This window comes from Limulus polyphemus, unplaced genomic scaffold (genome assembly GCF_000517525.1).
Source record: "Limulus polyphemus unplaced genomic scaffold, Limulus_polyphemus-2.1.2 Scaffold14, whole genome shotgun sequence".
In the NCBI taxonomy this organism is placed as follows: domain Eukaryota; kingdom Metazoa; phylum Arthropoda; class Merostomata; order Xiphosura; family Limulidae; genus Limulus; species Limulus polyphemus.
The window spans coordinates 592,252-609,540 of record NW_013665624.1 but is presented as its reverse complement, the minus strand read 5'-3'; the positions used below and the strand labels follow the sequence as shown (position 1 = coordinate 609,540).

At 33.8% G+C, this 17,289-nt stretch overlaps 1 protein-coding gene across 1 annotated transcript in view; it reads right to left on the bottom strand.

Annotated features, from left to right (window-relative positions):
* Window positions 1–17,056, bottom strand: part of LOC106457195 (ephrin-B1-like) — a 370,555-nt gene extending 353,499 nt beyond the window's left edge. Inside the window, exon 1 of the mRNA XM_022383047.1 lies at window positions 16,750–17,056. Within this exon, the coding sequence (XP_022238755.1) occupies window positions 16,750–16,877 (128 nt within the window). The 5' untranslated portion in view covers window positions 16,878–17,056. The remainder of the gene's footprint in view (window positions 1–16,749) is intronic.
* Window positions 17,057–17,289: the final 233 nt, after the last annotated feature.

Sequence of the window (17,289 nt, the reverse complement as noted above, 5' to 3'; positions counted from 1 at the left end):
CTGCCAACTCTTGGGCTACTCTTTTACCAACGAATAGTGGGATCGACTGAAACATTATAACGTCCCCACGGCTGAAAGGGCGAGTATGTTTGGTGGGACTCGCGACCCGCAGCTTGCGAGTCGAGTGCCCTAACTACCTGGCCATGCCGGGCCATTTTTAATTGTACTGATTTCATTTTCTCTACATACAATCAACCTATTTGAGATTAGTGTAAACAGTAATCCTCTCTGTGCCTTCTAAAATAAATCAAAGACACAATTAGTATTACCACTAGCATATCTCTATTTGTCTTGTTGTTTTAACAGTTGATTATCATTTACGTTAGAGGAATACTCTACGGGATCATTACGAAACACAATAGTGAGCGGGAATCTAAGCTTCAGCGAAGCGGGAATCTAAGCTTCAGCGAAGCGGGAAAAAAATGCACTGTAATTTCTGTTGTTTCTAAATCTTACCTTGTAGCGATCTTATAAACCAGGAATTATAAATCTTGGCGAGATTTTTTATTTCATTGCACGTAAAGGTGTGGACAAAAATAACCAGAAAACATTCAATACCGGACTCTGACCCTACAAAGACCTTGTCCTTGTAAGTCAATAATGGCTCTTACAACGGGTTAACTCATTCGTAGAATATGATATGATAGTCATTAGGCCATATTATTCTCCGTGAGACCCCTGTATATAAAGTTAGTGATTACGTATCACCGTTACTTACTAAATAAACACACGATAGTCAATATTTCCACCAAGATTTGTTTATAGCTATAAAACAATTCTAAGAAGTTAGTCACAGTTACGTAACGTTTCGAAACATTTTGCGAGAGAAAGTGTAAAAGAAATTAATAAGTTGAACATTCGAAAAAAATAAAGACTTATCATTGCGATAAGATGTTAAGCCTTTCTATTTGATATTGATGTTATAAATACATTCGCAAAGGATTGATCAAATGTCGCATTTTTTCCATTTTCTCTCTCTCTCTCGTTTGATTTTACAAAAAAGTAGGTAACAACCTTCCTCGTTTTAAAATCTAAACTGTTAAAGACAAGCTTTTTGGCTCCGTAAAAAGCTTAACTACCATAGACGTTGGCTTAACTGAATCTTACATAGACTTTCTACACATGTAGCCAGTCCATCTTCAGTGTGATGAAAGCTGACGCATTACCGGATGTCAAGAGCTTTCCGCACTTCACCAGTTTCCGCTTTTTGGCCTGGAATGTGGTCCCGGTTAACAGGAGCTAATCCCAAGAGCTAATTTAATATATATGTAAGTATATGTCCCAAGAGAAATACGAGAGACCCGTAGAAGATAGAAGTGGTTTTATTATTAACATTTTGAAACGTCATGTGTACATAAGCAGATATCATGAAGCATGCCAAAAAAACATAAGACAAATTGAAACACAAAACACTTGAAGTAGCATCATTTCTCTTTTCAACCAAACAGTTTGTCACAGGAGTAGGTTTTACAAATTAAAGATTACGTATAAAACATATAGTCGTCGTAACCACACAAAGATAATTATATTAAAATTAACATAGAAATCTTATAGCATCTATAATGACTGGATTTAAAGATTAAAGTGAGCAAAATTTAGGTAATACTTGGACATAAAGATCAACAAGTCTTAAGAAACAGGGGAAACTAAAAGTACTTTAATCCACTGGATTTAGAAGTAGATCCAATTGAATTATTATGACTTGACTGGTTCAAAAAAGAAGAAAATAAGATTCTGGTTCAGTTATAATGGATGGATTTAGTGGGAACATACATGATATAATCAAGTTGTGATTGTGTCTTAACCTCACTACATTAACTGGGAAACGAAGAGATTTTTGTAAAATAGAAAAATATTAATTGAAAAAATACTTGTATCCAAACTTTTAATGATTACATTCAGACTTCATATTAAGAAGCTCATTGGAGTGCATTAATTCTAATCAAATAAGTGTCTGAGCTCTGATGAAACAAAAGTATCCCTAACAGCTCAATTTAGATTTAAAACAGAGTATTTTATGAAACCTTTGCCTAATGGTTCATATAAATGAAATGCAGTAATAGTCCTTATTGCAACTGTAAAGATCGAACTTCAGATGAATGTATAAGTAATAAAACTCCCAGTATATACTATTCTAAAATGATACCCGTGTTGTCGTCAGTTTACTGGTACAAAAGTATTATATATAAGTAATACATTAAAATTTAAGTATTAACTTTATGTACTTCCACAGGGTCTCTGAAAGTGTTCTGTTTCATGAGTAAATAAAACCAAAATTATGAGTAACAAATATTTATATTTCGTGCTTTTCCAAGTTCATATGTCATGTTGTGTTGTAGCGCACAGAGTACATAATTATTCTCATGATTCATGGCGTGTGCACGTTTTAGTGATGTTACGGCAGTACAAATTACAACGTTAACCGTCCCTTATGTGACGTCATTTTAGTTTCTACTGAATGACTGACAGACAACACACTACTGTATAGTGGTGCGAGTGTTTAAAACAGATGACCTCTCCAGGCGGCTTTTGGACCCCTTTCGGGTGAATTACACTCGTATCAAGAAATCACTTTTTTATATAATCATGTTGGAATTATCGTAAGGAGGCCATTTTGTACATTAGAATGTTTCACTATAAGCAATCTATCTATTTCTCAAATATCTAAAAGTCGTGCTCAACCAGGTCAACAATATAGATAATTATGAACGTGTTAAGCTATACTGCTATAGCAACGGTTTAAAGTATTGGCTTTTCTCTCTCTATAATCTACAGTGAGTACAAAAAATAATAATATATTTCAATTACAACTCATAGAAATGTTTTATGGACTTCATTTGTATGTTTATTTCAGAATCTTGTGCAATCTGTGCATAACCATCCTTGATTATGTTCTTATAAACTAGAAGGAAGGCAGCTAGTTAACCACCAACTCTTTAGTTATCTTTACCAGATCGCATATTGAAACTTAACTGTCACTCTTATAGGTTAGGGCGCTCGACTCGCAATCTGAAGGTCGCGGGTTCGAATCCTCGTCACAACAAACATACTTGCCCTTTCAGCCGTGGTGGCGTTATAATGTCACGTTCAATCCCACTATTCGTCGGTAAAAGAGTAGCCCAAGAGTTGGTGGCTGGTGGTGATGACTAGCTGCCTTCCCTCTAGACTTACAATGCTAAATTAGGGACGGTTAACGCAGATAGCCCTTGTGTAGCTATGCGCGAAATTCAAAACAAACAAACACTCTTATGGCGAACAAACCAACACTCTTATGGCGCAATCGGGGCTGTCTAATGCAGGGCGTGTTGTTGTGGCAACGGTTGATGACTCATGAATCCACAGTCCAAATACGGTATCCACTAAGTCACATTAAATCCTATATCAACTTGATCCAAAAAAAAAAAAGAAACGTACATATATATTTGTTTGTTTGTTTGTAATTAAGCATAAAGCTACACAATGGGCTGTTTGTGCTCTGCCCACCATACCGCAGGCATACCGCTGTGCCACTGGGGATATATATATATATATATATAGTTGTATTATCTAACCTGTCCTCTCAGTTTTGTAAAAAATGTCGCTAAGCTTTAACATCTATAGCCCTACTTCTGTGTAATGTTTTCTTCTAATTTCACAGGTCATAATGTTCGTTCACACAAACATCTAATCTAGAATATAAAAAAGTTTATTTTTTAAGCCTGATTTATTCGTAAGCTTGTTATTCCTATTTAGGAACTTATGATTGGTAACTATGTTACGCTAACAAAAGAAAATAAATAAGGGCTATAAACAAAAAATACCAACAGAAAAACAAATATTCTCTGATTCTTCCTAAAGCATACAATATTCAGTCATCACGTGACTTCGAGCGGAAGCAATAATTTTGACAGACAATAATCTGACAAAGAATAGTTATAACAGTAGCCGCTAGGCTGGATGTTAGATATACTTAAACTGGAGAGAGCAGCCGCAGGCTGAAAACTTTATCACAGAAATCTTTGTTTAAACGATTTTAGCCAGTAATTTCGCTAGGAATACCTACTGATTTCCTTAAGTGGTAACCCATGGCAACAGTTAGGGAGGAAAACACTAATGTTTCATGAAAGTAAAGACTCCATGAGGTTATCCAGGGAAGTTGGTGTAGTGGTACGCTACGGACAAACAAATTGATATTTTGCGTAATATAAAGAGCAGAGATCCAGTAACTGTGGTGATATCTAGATAAGCATGACCATAATATTAAAGCTTTTTGTGAATGCATGTTTGTAAAGACAGTATAGACAGAAGACGGATATGTGATGATCATTAGACTCTGTTCTAACTAGAGAAACATAACTGCCACATATCTATTTTCATTTTGATAACTTATATCACGAAAATATACATACATTTATATATAATTTACATAATAGCGTGATACCTGACAGTGAAGTTTATCTTATGCAACAGCAAATAAAGTTATTTTGTTTAATTAAATATATCCTTTATTAGTTTGTTTGTTTGTTGAATTTCACGCAAAGCTACTCGAGGACAATCCCGCGCTAACCGTTCCTAATTCGGAAGTGATGGATTAGAGGGAATGCACCTTATCAACAACAACCATCGCCAACTTTTGAGCAATTCTTTAGCAACGAATAGTGAGATTGACCATCACTTTATAACGTCCCCGTGACTGAAAGGGCGAGTTTATTCAGTGGCAGATTTCGATCCCACGACCCGCAGCTAGCGAGTTGAGCGCCTTAAACTGTCAGGTCGTCCTTTTGAAGCGTGTGTTCCATGTGAAATAAAAGTATCACAGTGTTATAACAACTTCATGTTATATATGTATCATAATATTATGACTTACATTTCAAGATTTATTTTCTTTTCTTTAAAACACATAGTTATATATAGGGTGTGATTGTTATTTATGTTTTCTAGATCTTTTTTTAAAAAAAATGACTTTAATTGTATGGAATAATAATATACCCAGACTTAAAGTAGGTTTAGACTTAATTCTTAGGGTACATTTTCGGAACGTATTTCTGCTTCAACTTAAAAAGAGTTATTTTTTTATGGAGACACTTTCTTCTGTAAAATATTGGTTCATTAATTCGCTTACGAATCTAGGGTACTTTCAGAATGTATCATGATTTACCTTGTTCATAAAAAAAATATAACAAAGAATGTTTGTGTTTTGAAATGTACTTTATTCATAAAGACTTATTAAAGATTATACAAGAAAGGCGTTATTAATGGACTGTATGTGTCTAGAAAGTTTTAGACGACGTTTCGAGCTGCTACAGTACATCATTTTTACCTGATAAAGATCTGTGGTATAGTATCTTGAAAAATCGTTCAAAACTTCCTAAATAGATACAGTCCACTAACAACGCCTATAAAATATACTGTTCTCTGTCTAAGCCTTCTCTCAAGCAAGAATCTTGAGGAGTTGTCATGTAAACCTTTAGAATTGATTATTGTGCTAAAAATAAGCTAGCGGTAGAGAATGTTTACGACATCGAAAACCATGACTATAATATCAAATGTAAAAGTAGTATTTTCAAAATAGCCCAAAGTTTAGTTAATTTATTGTATTAAAGATTTAGAAATACCTTCTTTCTCACGTTAAATATGGAACGTTGAAGCGTCACGATGGAACTAATCATCACCTAATGGGTGATGAAATTGGTTAGTGAACATTCGGTACTTTTTCGTTGATAAAATTTTCTTATCATTTAATACGTTTTAAAAAAAACGATATAAAGATGATTCATCTTGTAAAGACACAACTCATGTTCTCCGAAACTAACTTGTAAAAATACAACTATATATATATATATATATACTCATATTCTCCGAAACTAACTTGTAAAGATACAACTATATACACATGTTCTCCGAAACTAACTTGTAAAGATACAACTATATACTCATGTTCTCCGAAACTAACTTGTAAAGATACAACTATATACTCATGTTGTTCGAAACTAACGACTTTGACTCGGCTATTAAAAGTTTAACAAAACCTCGTAAGTTCTCACTTGCGAATAATATTTTTGTATTGGTAGTAAAAAAAAAAGACTTCAGTTGAAAATTTAAACCATGACTTTTATATGTCTATTTAACTTATGTAAATATTTTATGTTCAAAAATCTAATAAGCTTAGTTTTTAACACGGATGCATGGCTGAATATGTTCGTATAAACTCTCGATAAAAAAAATAATAAATAAAGACAGATTACCAAATGTCATGCAGAGAAGAAAATAAAGGTTAAAAACAAAAACAAAGAACTACGATTGTAAGGTTATCCAAAATATTGTTGAATATATTAATGCTACATGTGGCACTAAAATGGGATAGTGCTGGCTAATACACAATAATAGTCGGGCTTAAGCCATCTTATATGACCAGTCGGTTAGAATGATTTATTTTTTCTCGGATTCTAGCTCAGCCAGTTTCATATAGTCTCAAAGGAGAACTGTAAAAATTAATGTTGAGAATTTATAGTCACCCTAAGTCGTAAAGTGTAAGTTTAGGTGACAATAAATGTCTATGATGTAGTACATCAACCACTTGCTAAGCAGCATCGATAAAGGAATGACGTAGACAATGGCTACACTTAGAGGTAAAATAGAGTCACGTATTTTTTCTCTTATAGATTATTTGTAAGGAATTCCAATCAGTGGTTACGTTGCATCATAAAATGTTAGGATTAGATGATGTGGAAAAGTTACAATGGTATACTTATATGATAATAAAAGAGAATTAGTTTTTCAGTTGGCAAATTGTCATTTTCAATTATTTATGTGCTTCATGTTTCATGACTTTTTTTTTTCATTCCAGACTTGTTAGACGCCACATTACCAAACGCAGAGCAAATAATTTCTATTGATCTGAAGTTGGTGATTTGTTTATCTATTAAATCAATTAAAAGTATAAGACTAATTGAAGAAAAAATAGCAGTGTATTTTGGATTAATATGTACTGTCAAAAGTACTCCTTGGATATCTAGAAACACCACGGAGAAACAGCTTATATCTTGTCAGTTACAAGTTTGTATGACATGTATTAACACCATTAGTTCGATTTAAGACAGCAGAACCTTATATACTTGCCTTACTTCAACTACTTCGCAGGTAAGCATATTAGTATATTATAAGAAAAACTTACTTTTATAAGAAAACAATGTTTCTAATCAAGATAAAACCGATTTCTGAAGAGAAAAGATATTAAATAGAACTGGTTCAACAATAAAACCAATTATTTTAAATCCAGACAGAATCGATTCAAGAAGATAAAACTTATTTTCAACAAGCATAGAACGGATATAACGAAAATTATTTTCAACCAAAACATAAACATAAGCATTTCAATAAAACAGGAGATTCGACAAAATAAAAGTTATTTTCAACTAACAGAGCCGATTCAACAAGTGATTTTCAATTTCATTCGAGAAGCAATTGTTCTTACCGTCAAACAAATCATTTTAAATTAGAAGTGGCCAGTTGTTCAACGATTATTATTATAGCCATTTAATTACGAGAACAGTGTTATGATATGTACAAAACAATTTTCTATCAAGATACAAATGTTTACATAAGCAGAAAAAAAAAGTAATAAAAATTTACACACATAAACAAAAAATTTTAATTTTATCACAAAGGTTTGTTTGTTTTCAAGTTAAGCACAAATAGGCTATCTGTGCTCTGCCCACCACGGGTATCGAAACCCGGATTCTGGCGTTATAAGTCCGCAGACATACCGCTGTGCTACTGGGGGGCTATATCACCAACGTTTATCACGTAATAAACGTCGTTTTCAATACGGATACAAGCTTTTTTGCATGTAAAAGTATTCTCTTTACAGAAGACCCCTTTATTCACTTTCTAGGACGGTTTGTATTATCGGCTGATGCGAACTGTGGCATTACAGCGACACGTGTAACACGTATATATTTGGTTCCCAGCGAATTCCCGACCATTGGCAGTGTAATGCCGCTACGGAAACTTGTAGACATGTGAAAGTATTTCAGAGAAAGAATATACGTATAGCGAGATTACTAAATGATACACGTAACATTTAGAAGGGAGACTTCAGTATCTACCATCGCCAAGTAGCAACAAGTTCCGAATACATACAGTAAGCCAACCTGTAACAACACCCTCCTCCGACTAAAAAAAAAAATCTTTGCAAGCAAATTGGGCTCATTTTCTGGTACCACTAACAAGCTAATAAACGAGTTGACGAAAGCCACAATCCACAAGTTCATAGGCTTCTAGACACAACTCGAAATCGAGGACAGTCATAGAATCTGGAATCAACACAGTTCCATTTGACGACATACATGTCAAGACCCACAGTCCAGATACAATGGACTTTTGTGCCTTTGCTCTTCTTAATTTGTTCTTGGTGTTTGTTTGTAATTAAGCACAAAAATTATCTGTGCTATGCCCACCACGGGTATCGAAACCCGGATTCTAGCGTTGTAAGTCAGCAGACATACCGTTGTGACACTGGGGAGCATTTGTTCTTGGAAGCCGACGTCCGTGAAGAATGGAAAGTCCAAGGAAAGTTTGTGAAGATATGTAAGATAAGATTGGGCTACCTGTCCTTCGAAGGAACGCTCAACAATGGAACTTACGGTGTCGGGACAATTGTAGTAATCATGTCCATATGACTGAGCACAATCAACAGTGAAGGAAGTAGTTCCAGCAGAAGTATGGAACCTAGAACATTTTTCTTACACAGCGCGATTAACCTTCAACCCTGATTATGAAGCATTCCTATTCTCACGAATAAATGCTATTTTAAAACCAAAATGTTTCGGAAAAAACAAACTCAATTGCCAGTGAAGGAAACGGCTTTGCTATTTTATACCAAGAAACAAAGGTTTAAAAACATGCGTAAATTAACTTAAGACATATACAAAAAAGATCTATTTTCGACAGGTAATATTCGTTTTCATAAGTTAAAAATTATTATATATATATACAATCATTATCACGTGTCAAAGTGTTAATTTATTTCAAAATAACAGTCTTCTTACTTACAAAGCTACTTTCAGGTAAAATATACATGCCTTCATTTTCATCGTATGCTGGGTATATTTCTGTGAGTACACCATTATTTCAACAAGTATATTCTCTTAAGATATGATTGCTACTTGTTTGTAACTAAAGACAAGACGTTATTATCAGGATTGGGTACACGGATTTACACGAAAAGTGGTACGTACATTGAAATCGTCGTTCAAAACACAAGGATTGCACCTGCCTGTTGAGGACGATGTTTCGAACAATTAGCATAGGCCTTCATTGAGTTTCTAAACGAGAGATATAGGCTATAAACGTTTCCGATCCAGTGCAGTCTACTTGCCTAAACAAGATTCTATTTGTAGATTTGTTTTTGTTTTTTTTGCACCCAAACCGAGACCATGGGGGTTTGGGGGTCCAGTCGACACGAATTTACTTGAAAATTTACAATAACAGGTAAATGGCCAACGAGAACAAAAACCCACTTTTGAGTTCTAGAAATGTTCCTTTTTGCCTTTCCTAAGGCAATGGCGCACAAACGTTTTTATGGCGCCCCTCTTTTCTAAATGTACGTTTTGTTACGTCTGCGTCATTTTCTTGTGTTAATTGTTCTTATTAAATTACTTACTAGTAACAGTATTTGTACGATAGCTTTTAAGTTTTTATGCTCCTATAGTCATAGCTGCGTGCCCCCTCTACCGACTCTTAGCGCCCTTCTTGGGGATAGCGCCCCACCAAGGCCATATGAAGACCAAGAGGGTTTTGAGGGCTCTCAGGATTTGTCACTTGAAAACTGATAATAATATGTAAATTGTTGGTGAAACAAGTTATGCAATTCTTAGGTAAATTCTTGTTTCCTGTCTATATTCACAGGGAGATAGATTTAATAGTAAAAAATAGCGTTAACCAAAGAAGTTAGGTGGGCTTTTAAAGAGAAATATTAATCTAATGGAATATCTTTTGATAAATCACTTTATCACGTCTTTTAGGTAAGAAAATAATTGTATATCTTTCTGACCAAATAATAATAATAATTATGTAAAACGAAGTGAGTACGGAAACATGATAGTACAAATTAGACTAGTAACGTGTAATCATTGAAAAAGCATAAACCAAGTCATTCAGTTATGTTTAAAAGTCTAAAAAATGACTTACTCTCTTGAGGTTCTGAAATATCTGACGATTTAAACACAACTTTTTGACCTTTACTTTTAAAATTTTAGAGTTTTCACTTGGCTAATTTATGACTTTTTCTTTCCTTTTTTCTTTTACGCAATTAAATCATAAGCAACTGATCTACGTTAAATTGAATTGGTTATTTGTCCCATAATTTGTCTTTCACCATTGTTAAGTTCCCCATTCGATACAACGCTCTTATTAGAATAAACATGTCTGTCTTGTATTTTCTAACACACTTAAAAAGGTAAAAAGTAGATAAACTTACAGAGAACTTTGGACAATATATGTGCTATAATACTCTCCTTAAATTATATTCTAAGCTAGCCTATGGCCGGTCAAAAATGATGAGACAAGTACTACCACTCCCACCCCACCCCAAAGTATAACCTCACATTTCATAGTTAACTGAAATATATAAATTTTGCGAAATCAAGCTTGCCCAACAAAAGTGCAGCCGAGGCAATCAAATGTCGATAAATTTCTTTGTGAGCCAATCAAAATTAAGATAATTAATGAAATGAATTCGTGGCGTGTTTATAGAATAATTATTGATAAAAATCAATTAGATTAACAACTTCTAATACAAAGAAAAGCCAGTTCGTTTTGGTAACATTACGTTCCAACAACGGCTTTTATATCATGTCGCTTAGCAACAAAAGTATGATCTAATATTGTTGTTAGTCTATGTACTGAAAGTATAAGATGAAATGTATTGGCAACAAAACTGACAAAAAATATTTGTTGATTTATAAATTTAGAATCCCCGTTGAGGAAAGAGGTTTGTTTTTTGTTAAAAACGTTGGCGATATAACAGAAAATAAATTAATTCAGAAACGATTTGAGTTTAAAATTGAATCGATATTTTTAATTTCATGATAAATTGTACGCACTTGGCTTTAGGCTAGGACCGCTAGGTGATCCCAACACTCACTACACTTATAAGGTTTCACGGCACAAAATCTCCCCACGACCCCTTGCACCCCCGTAACTAAAATCGCAATGGGCAAACATTAACCGAACTATTCTATCTGGAATGGTTTTTGACTTTTATGGCTCTTCTATTTCGAGAAATCAAGAGTGACGTGACACACACTGGCTTTTATATACATTATATAATAATTTTGATACAGTATATTAGAGCTTGTAGTTTTTATGGTATCCATCGGGGATGTTGTTAGCCAAAGTCCAGGAGTCATTCTGATGAGATATACAGAGCCAAATATTAAGCACGAAATTCATAATAATCTGTTCACCGAGCTTGCTGTATAAAAACGAGAACCCAACCCAGGATCACGCTACGTTACAATAAAGATAGGAGCATATAACGTTAAAGAAGAGTAACGTGAATACAGTTGCACGTGTACTTTATTATTGTGTCACGATATTTAAAAACCAAAACTCTGAGTATGATTGAAACGTTTATAGCGCTAAAAAAGGAGGTTTATAATCTTAGATTCACATATATGGATAAATTTATCTTAAGTCACACGTCATTAAACGAACCTACAATCTTTGTAGATTATTAACGTTAACGTGATATCTGAACACTTAATTCTTTTTCAAAATAATAGACGATGTTCGCTTCTAAGATTACTACCATCAGATAAGAAAATTATATATATTAAAATAAATATTATCAGTATTAAAAACTGCAACATTAAAAAAATTACTGGACAGCACAGTATACGAAAAATATATGTACGACACAGAACACGTATAAATGTTCTTGATATATTAATTTCTTATGGACAAATAAATAAATGTATTTTTTTTCTACGAATAATATAGTTTCTCGGGAAAATAAAACAAAACAAAAATAAATGACATTTCAAGCTCGAATCCCCGTCCCACCAAACATGCTCGCCCTTTCTGCCGTGGTGGCGTTATAATGTGACGGTCAACCCCACTATTCGTTAATAAAATAGTAGCCCAAGAGTTGGCGGTGGGTGGTGATGACTAGCTACCTTCCCTCTAATCTTACACTGCTAAATTAGGGTAGATAGCCCTCGTGTAGCTTTGCGCGAAATTCAAAAACAAAAACATTTATTTGAAATAATTGTTGAATTATAATGCATAGTTATTGGGACAAACGCCGACAATCAATTAAAAACTTTCGTGTAGTGTACACAAAAATAATTACGCAGAGCAATTTGCGAATGAAATGCTCATTTTAATACTCGGGCGTCTAATACGTCGCCTGATTACTGCAGAATAACTGACGATACGCTCGGAAAAATCCATCGAGGGCGCCCACGAATTTAGATAGATGGGCCGATAGTGCGATCACAGGATTGCAACCAGTTGCGTAAGAGTAGGCCAGATGGGGAGCTTCAAGAAATTAATCGTCAAATATCTATCCCGAACGATTTTCTTGGTAGTTTCTTTTTATTTTTTGTTATGATGGTAACTAACACGAGGGTAAAACCATTAATGTGATGATACCGGTAACGGATGGAAATTGGCTGTGTAATCGTGGAAAGTGAACCGTCACAAGAAAACCAACTGCCACTGACATAAATAGATTGGTCACGTTATTGGGAACAAAAGAATAGGGACATCGTTTGATTCAAAATCGGTGGGACATTAGCTAATCTTCTCGGAGAAATTGGCTGAGTTATTGAAAGAGGCCTAATCTATCATACGAAAGGATGTGACTTTTGTGCTTCTGACGGTTTGTCATTTACTGAAGGTACTGTCATTGCAGACGTTCGTCATAAATCTTTCGATCGGAAAAGGAGTCTTCTAGTAAATGTACTGAACAATAATTCTAAATCTTATAATCAATATAGTTATATCAAACTTTAGAAAGTTTTACTCGAAGCTTTTTTTGAAACAAAAATTGCAAGGTTTCCTTTGAAAATATTAATGATTGTTAATATTATATTGCACTACGTGTATGAAACAGAGAACATAGCTGTCATTATATACTTATAACACCTATCTCGAGAATAGGTAAATATTTCTCTGAATTCTCAAAACAAATCAGAAGCGTTATACTCGTTCGGTTTAACAAAAAAAAAGAAAAAAAAAAGAGAGAGAAAAAAATAATAAAGGAACAAACTAAAACAAATTATATGGTTCAATTAGTTAAATATTTTACTGTTAAGATGTTAAGTATATGAAAATAATCATTAATACACTAATTGTTAAAAATGTAACAGAATCCATGTTTTAATGTACGTATTCGTATAAGCATAGAGCAGGAACACAACTGTAGACCAGCATCAGTGAATATCTCAGAGAACCTGGTATGTGGCTGATTCTGAAAAATCAACTTGTAAATAAGACTTGTAAAATAAATACGAATAAAATGATAAAGCATATTAGTTTAATACACAAATAAAAACTACCAAGAAAGGATTGTTTGTTTATTTTTTTTAAAGCAAAGCCACATTTGGCTATCTCCTGTGTCAACCGCGGAGAATCGAACCCCAGATTATTAGTGTTGTAAGTCTATAAGCTCACCGCTGTCCCATAGGCAGAAATAAGTCTTACAACAAACAGAAACCAAAAGTAATCGGTGAATATCTAGAACGATGGATATATATTGGTGAGAGAGAATTAATTACAATGACGATTTATGAGGGAATAGAATTGATCTTAAAAAATACAGTTAAATACAAAAAAATATGGTTGTCTGCAACTAAAAAAAAACAACAACAACAACAAAAAACTAGAATGGCAAACAAACTCACGAAAGGAAAAAGAGATAAATATTGCAATGAGACGTCAAAACAAGAGATGGCATTGTTGTAGGAATGTTCTTCTCAGAGCTCGCTTTCTTGGAGTCTGAGTGAAATAAGTAATAACTACATCCACAGAGTTGTATATTAATGCATCTAAAAAGGTAGTTTCCTCGAGTAGCGTATACCGTCAAATCAGCGGATAAAAAACCCCTCTAACGGGGTTGTTATTTCTTAGTATGAGATTACAGTGATTAAGTAGACTAATAAAGACCGAATGGATAAATAGGTCTTTCATACATTCGCAAACAAGGACATTTGGACTGCATCGCTACTGCTTCTTCTATTGTCAATGTTCAACATGTTAGCTGAAGTTCCCACTACAAAGGATCACTAGTAATTGATTAATACTCGTACATGTGTAGAGAACATGGTGGAGTTTTCCTCACTAGGTGCTGAAGCGAATTAAGTGCATGTCTGCCATCCAAAATATATATATATATCTGTCAAATGATAAACATTTAATTTTTACTTTTACCCTGTTTTTAGTTAATCTATTAAAAAAAACAAAAGGTATATACTAACTCATATCTTTGGATTTATACATTTTCGTTTGTTTAAAAAGAAACAAGTGAAGATTAACTTAAAATAGCTATAAATAAAGCTGTAATAGCAGAGACTTAATACTCGATTCAGAATGAAAATGAATGAAAGTTAACTATTCAAATACTAAACGAAATCATTTCTAACAGGAGACAAGCTAAACACAATTGAGTTTGAAAATAAAATCCCAATAGAGAAGATACACAATTTGCGAGTCTATAGTTTGTTGGAGGACTATCTTCGCTAACCGTCCCGAATTTTGAAGCGATAGAGGGAAGGCAGCTAGTCAACACCACTCACCGCCAACTCTTGGACTCCTTTTTAACAACGAATAGTGGGATTGACCGTTACATCATAACACCTCCACTGCTGAAAGGGCGAGATGATTCGAGACGGGATTCGAACCCACGAACCATAGGTTGCGTGTCGAATGCTTTAATCACCAGGCCAGCATATCTATTGATGCATACATATATATACTGATGCATGCACATCCCTTCTCACAGAAGGAACTGTGAAACAATGTTGTTGTACTATATATATTTTATTTTCCATTTTCACGACTGGCATCTATAAAGGAACAGAGTATCCCAACCCTCTTTGAAAAAAGTTCCTTACTATTATTTGTATTTCTGAAATGTTTAATTGAGTGCTACACCCGACGTATAATATAAGATGCTGATTCGTGGATGTTATAACAAATAAATTTCGCTTTATCTTTCAAAACAAAACATGTCTATCATTAAGAAACAAATGAATCTATCTATGTGTCATTAAAAAAAGCATTATTGATGTAAATCAACGCATACAACTTAAAGACTCGTGGAAGCAAGGGTGACCATGAAGGCTGATTTGATAAAAACTATATTTCTAGTTATATTGTCCTAATTTAACGGCACACTAGATAGAAAACTGATTTTTCAGACGAGTTGGCCAAGATTTCGAGCAAAACATTTTGTTATCTGCTGTAGTAAAAAAAACAACAACAACTAAGTATTGAAGTTGTTATGATCATTTCACCTAAGTATTGAAGTTGTAATGGACACTTCACCGAAGTATTGAAGTTGTAATGGACACTTCATCGAAGTATTGAAGTTGTAATGGTCACTTCTCCATGTGAAATTGTTCAGCCGATTAATACCACGGGCATAAACGACCGCCCTTCTGGTACAGTAACGGACTAAAAGGCCTACGGAGCCTATTGGACAGGTACCGAAAAATTGTTATCGTAATATCCAGTTATTTCATAGATTAATAGGAAATTAACTTAATTTTCTACATCTTTCAATTTACAACTTTTTTCCAGTCTCTTAATTCAAATCCAAGTAAATTAATCATCACTTCAGATAAGAGCAAGATACCTACTTAGAGCAAAACTAAAAGTCAAACTCGTAACGAGTATAGCTAATTAAATATATATGTTTCTTACGTTCTTATTTACAAATATCAGAATACATTGTTTCATCACTTGGGTACTCTCGCTGTCAACGGTATTTTCAGCCGTAAACCCAATAATATTTCACGAGGTTCGGCCATCTTAGAGGATTTAGGTCAGTCCAAAATATACATATTAGGTTAACAATACGAACAAAAAAAAATCGCTGTAATAAAAGTATAATAATGAAAATGGAAATTAAAAATAATAAAATTAAATATATTAAGCATTCTAATCAATACTGTTAATGAAAGTAACAATGAAGAAATGTATAAAACTAAACCTGTCATAGTATATAATAGAAGACACTCGAGATCTAAACGATAAAAACACGTGAAAAACACGTGTACTTATGGAGTAATCAGGTCCATACACAAATGTGCGATGAAAATATATGAACTCTGAAGTTTTTATAGTAAAAATCCAATGATTAAGTATGTATATATTTAGTGATAGGAATGTCCAGCGTTATTTGATAAAATTTTAGTACATTCAGATTCGAACTAAGCATTTTTCGTAACCAGTATACGTATGTAATGACGTAAATATTTCATCGAATTTGAATTAAATTAACATCTAAACTTTGAAATATTTAATAGTGATTTTTCATTGGTTGGCGTTAATTGAGGATTTTACGCGTAGGTATAAGATTGGATATTTCTGTAAATTCCATATACACGTTTCTTCCATTCTTTCCATTTTTTCTTCTTTTCTCTTTCAATCTGTCTATTTGTCTCTCATTTCTTTTAATAATATTATACAGTACAAAATATTTATACAAATATGTATAAAAATGTCTAATATTTGAAGGATAAAAAAATGGATATTACTTACATGGGATTTGATGAATTCCAGTAAACCTTGAACAATGTTTTGGCAGAGACTCCATTAGGAACCGACAAAGTACATACTAAACCGAGGCCTACAGCTCCGTATATATAGATCAGAGCCGAGCGTGACATAGTTACCTCGCCAAGGTTCTCCTTTCTGAGGTCCGACGAAAGAATGAAAGTAAAGCGTCTTGATAAAGTTGTGTGAAGCAGTCTATCTCTTCAAATATCGTAGAATTGAGTTCAATTTATCAACATTTTTCATGACGGAAGAAGAAAAAATCGGAGAAAGACGGCGTGTCTTACTTATATAAACATCGCTGACAGAACTCGAACGGGGCGCGCGCACATACATACACATAAACACGTACACATATACTCCTGCAAAGGAACCATACCAGAAAAACAGTCGGGTGAAGATACACTATTCGCCATCTAACGGTGAAGATCAGAAACAGCTAAAAAAGGTTTGTGAGGTTTCTTTACTGTGTATAAAAATGCATTATCCACTGTTAGCTGTTGCTTACTTTAAAAACCAGAGCCT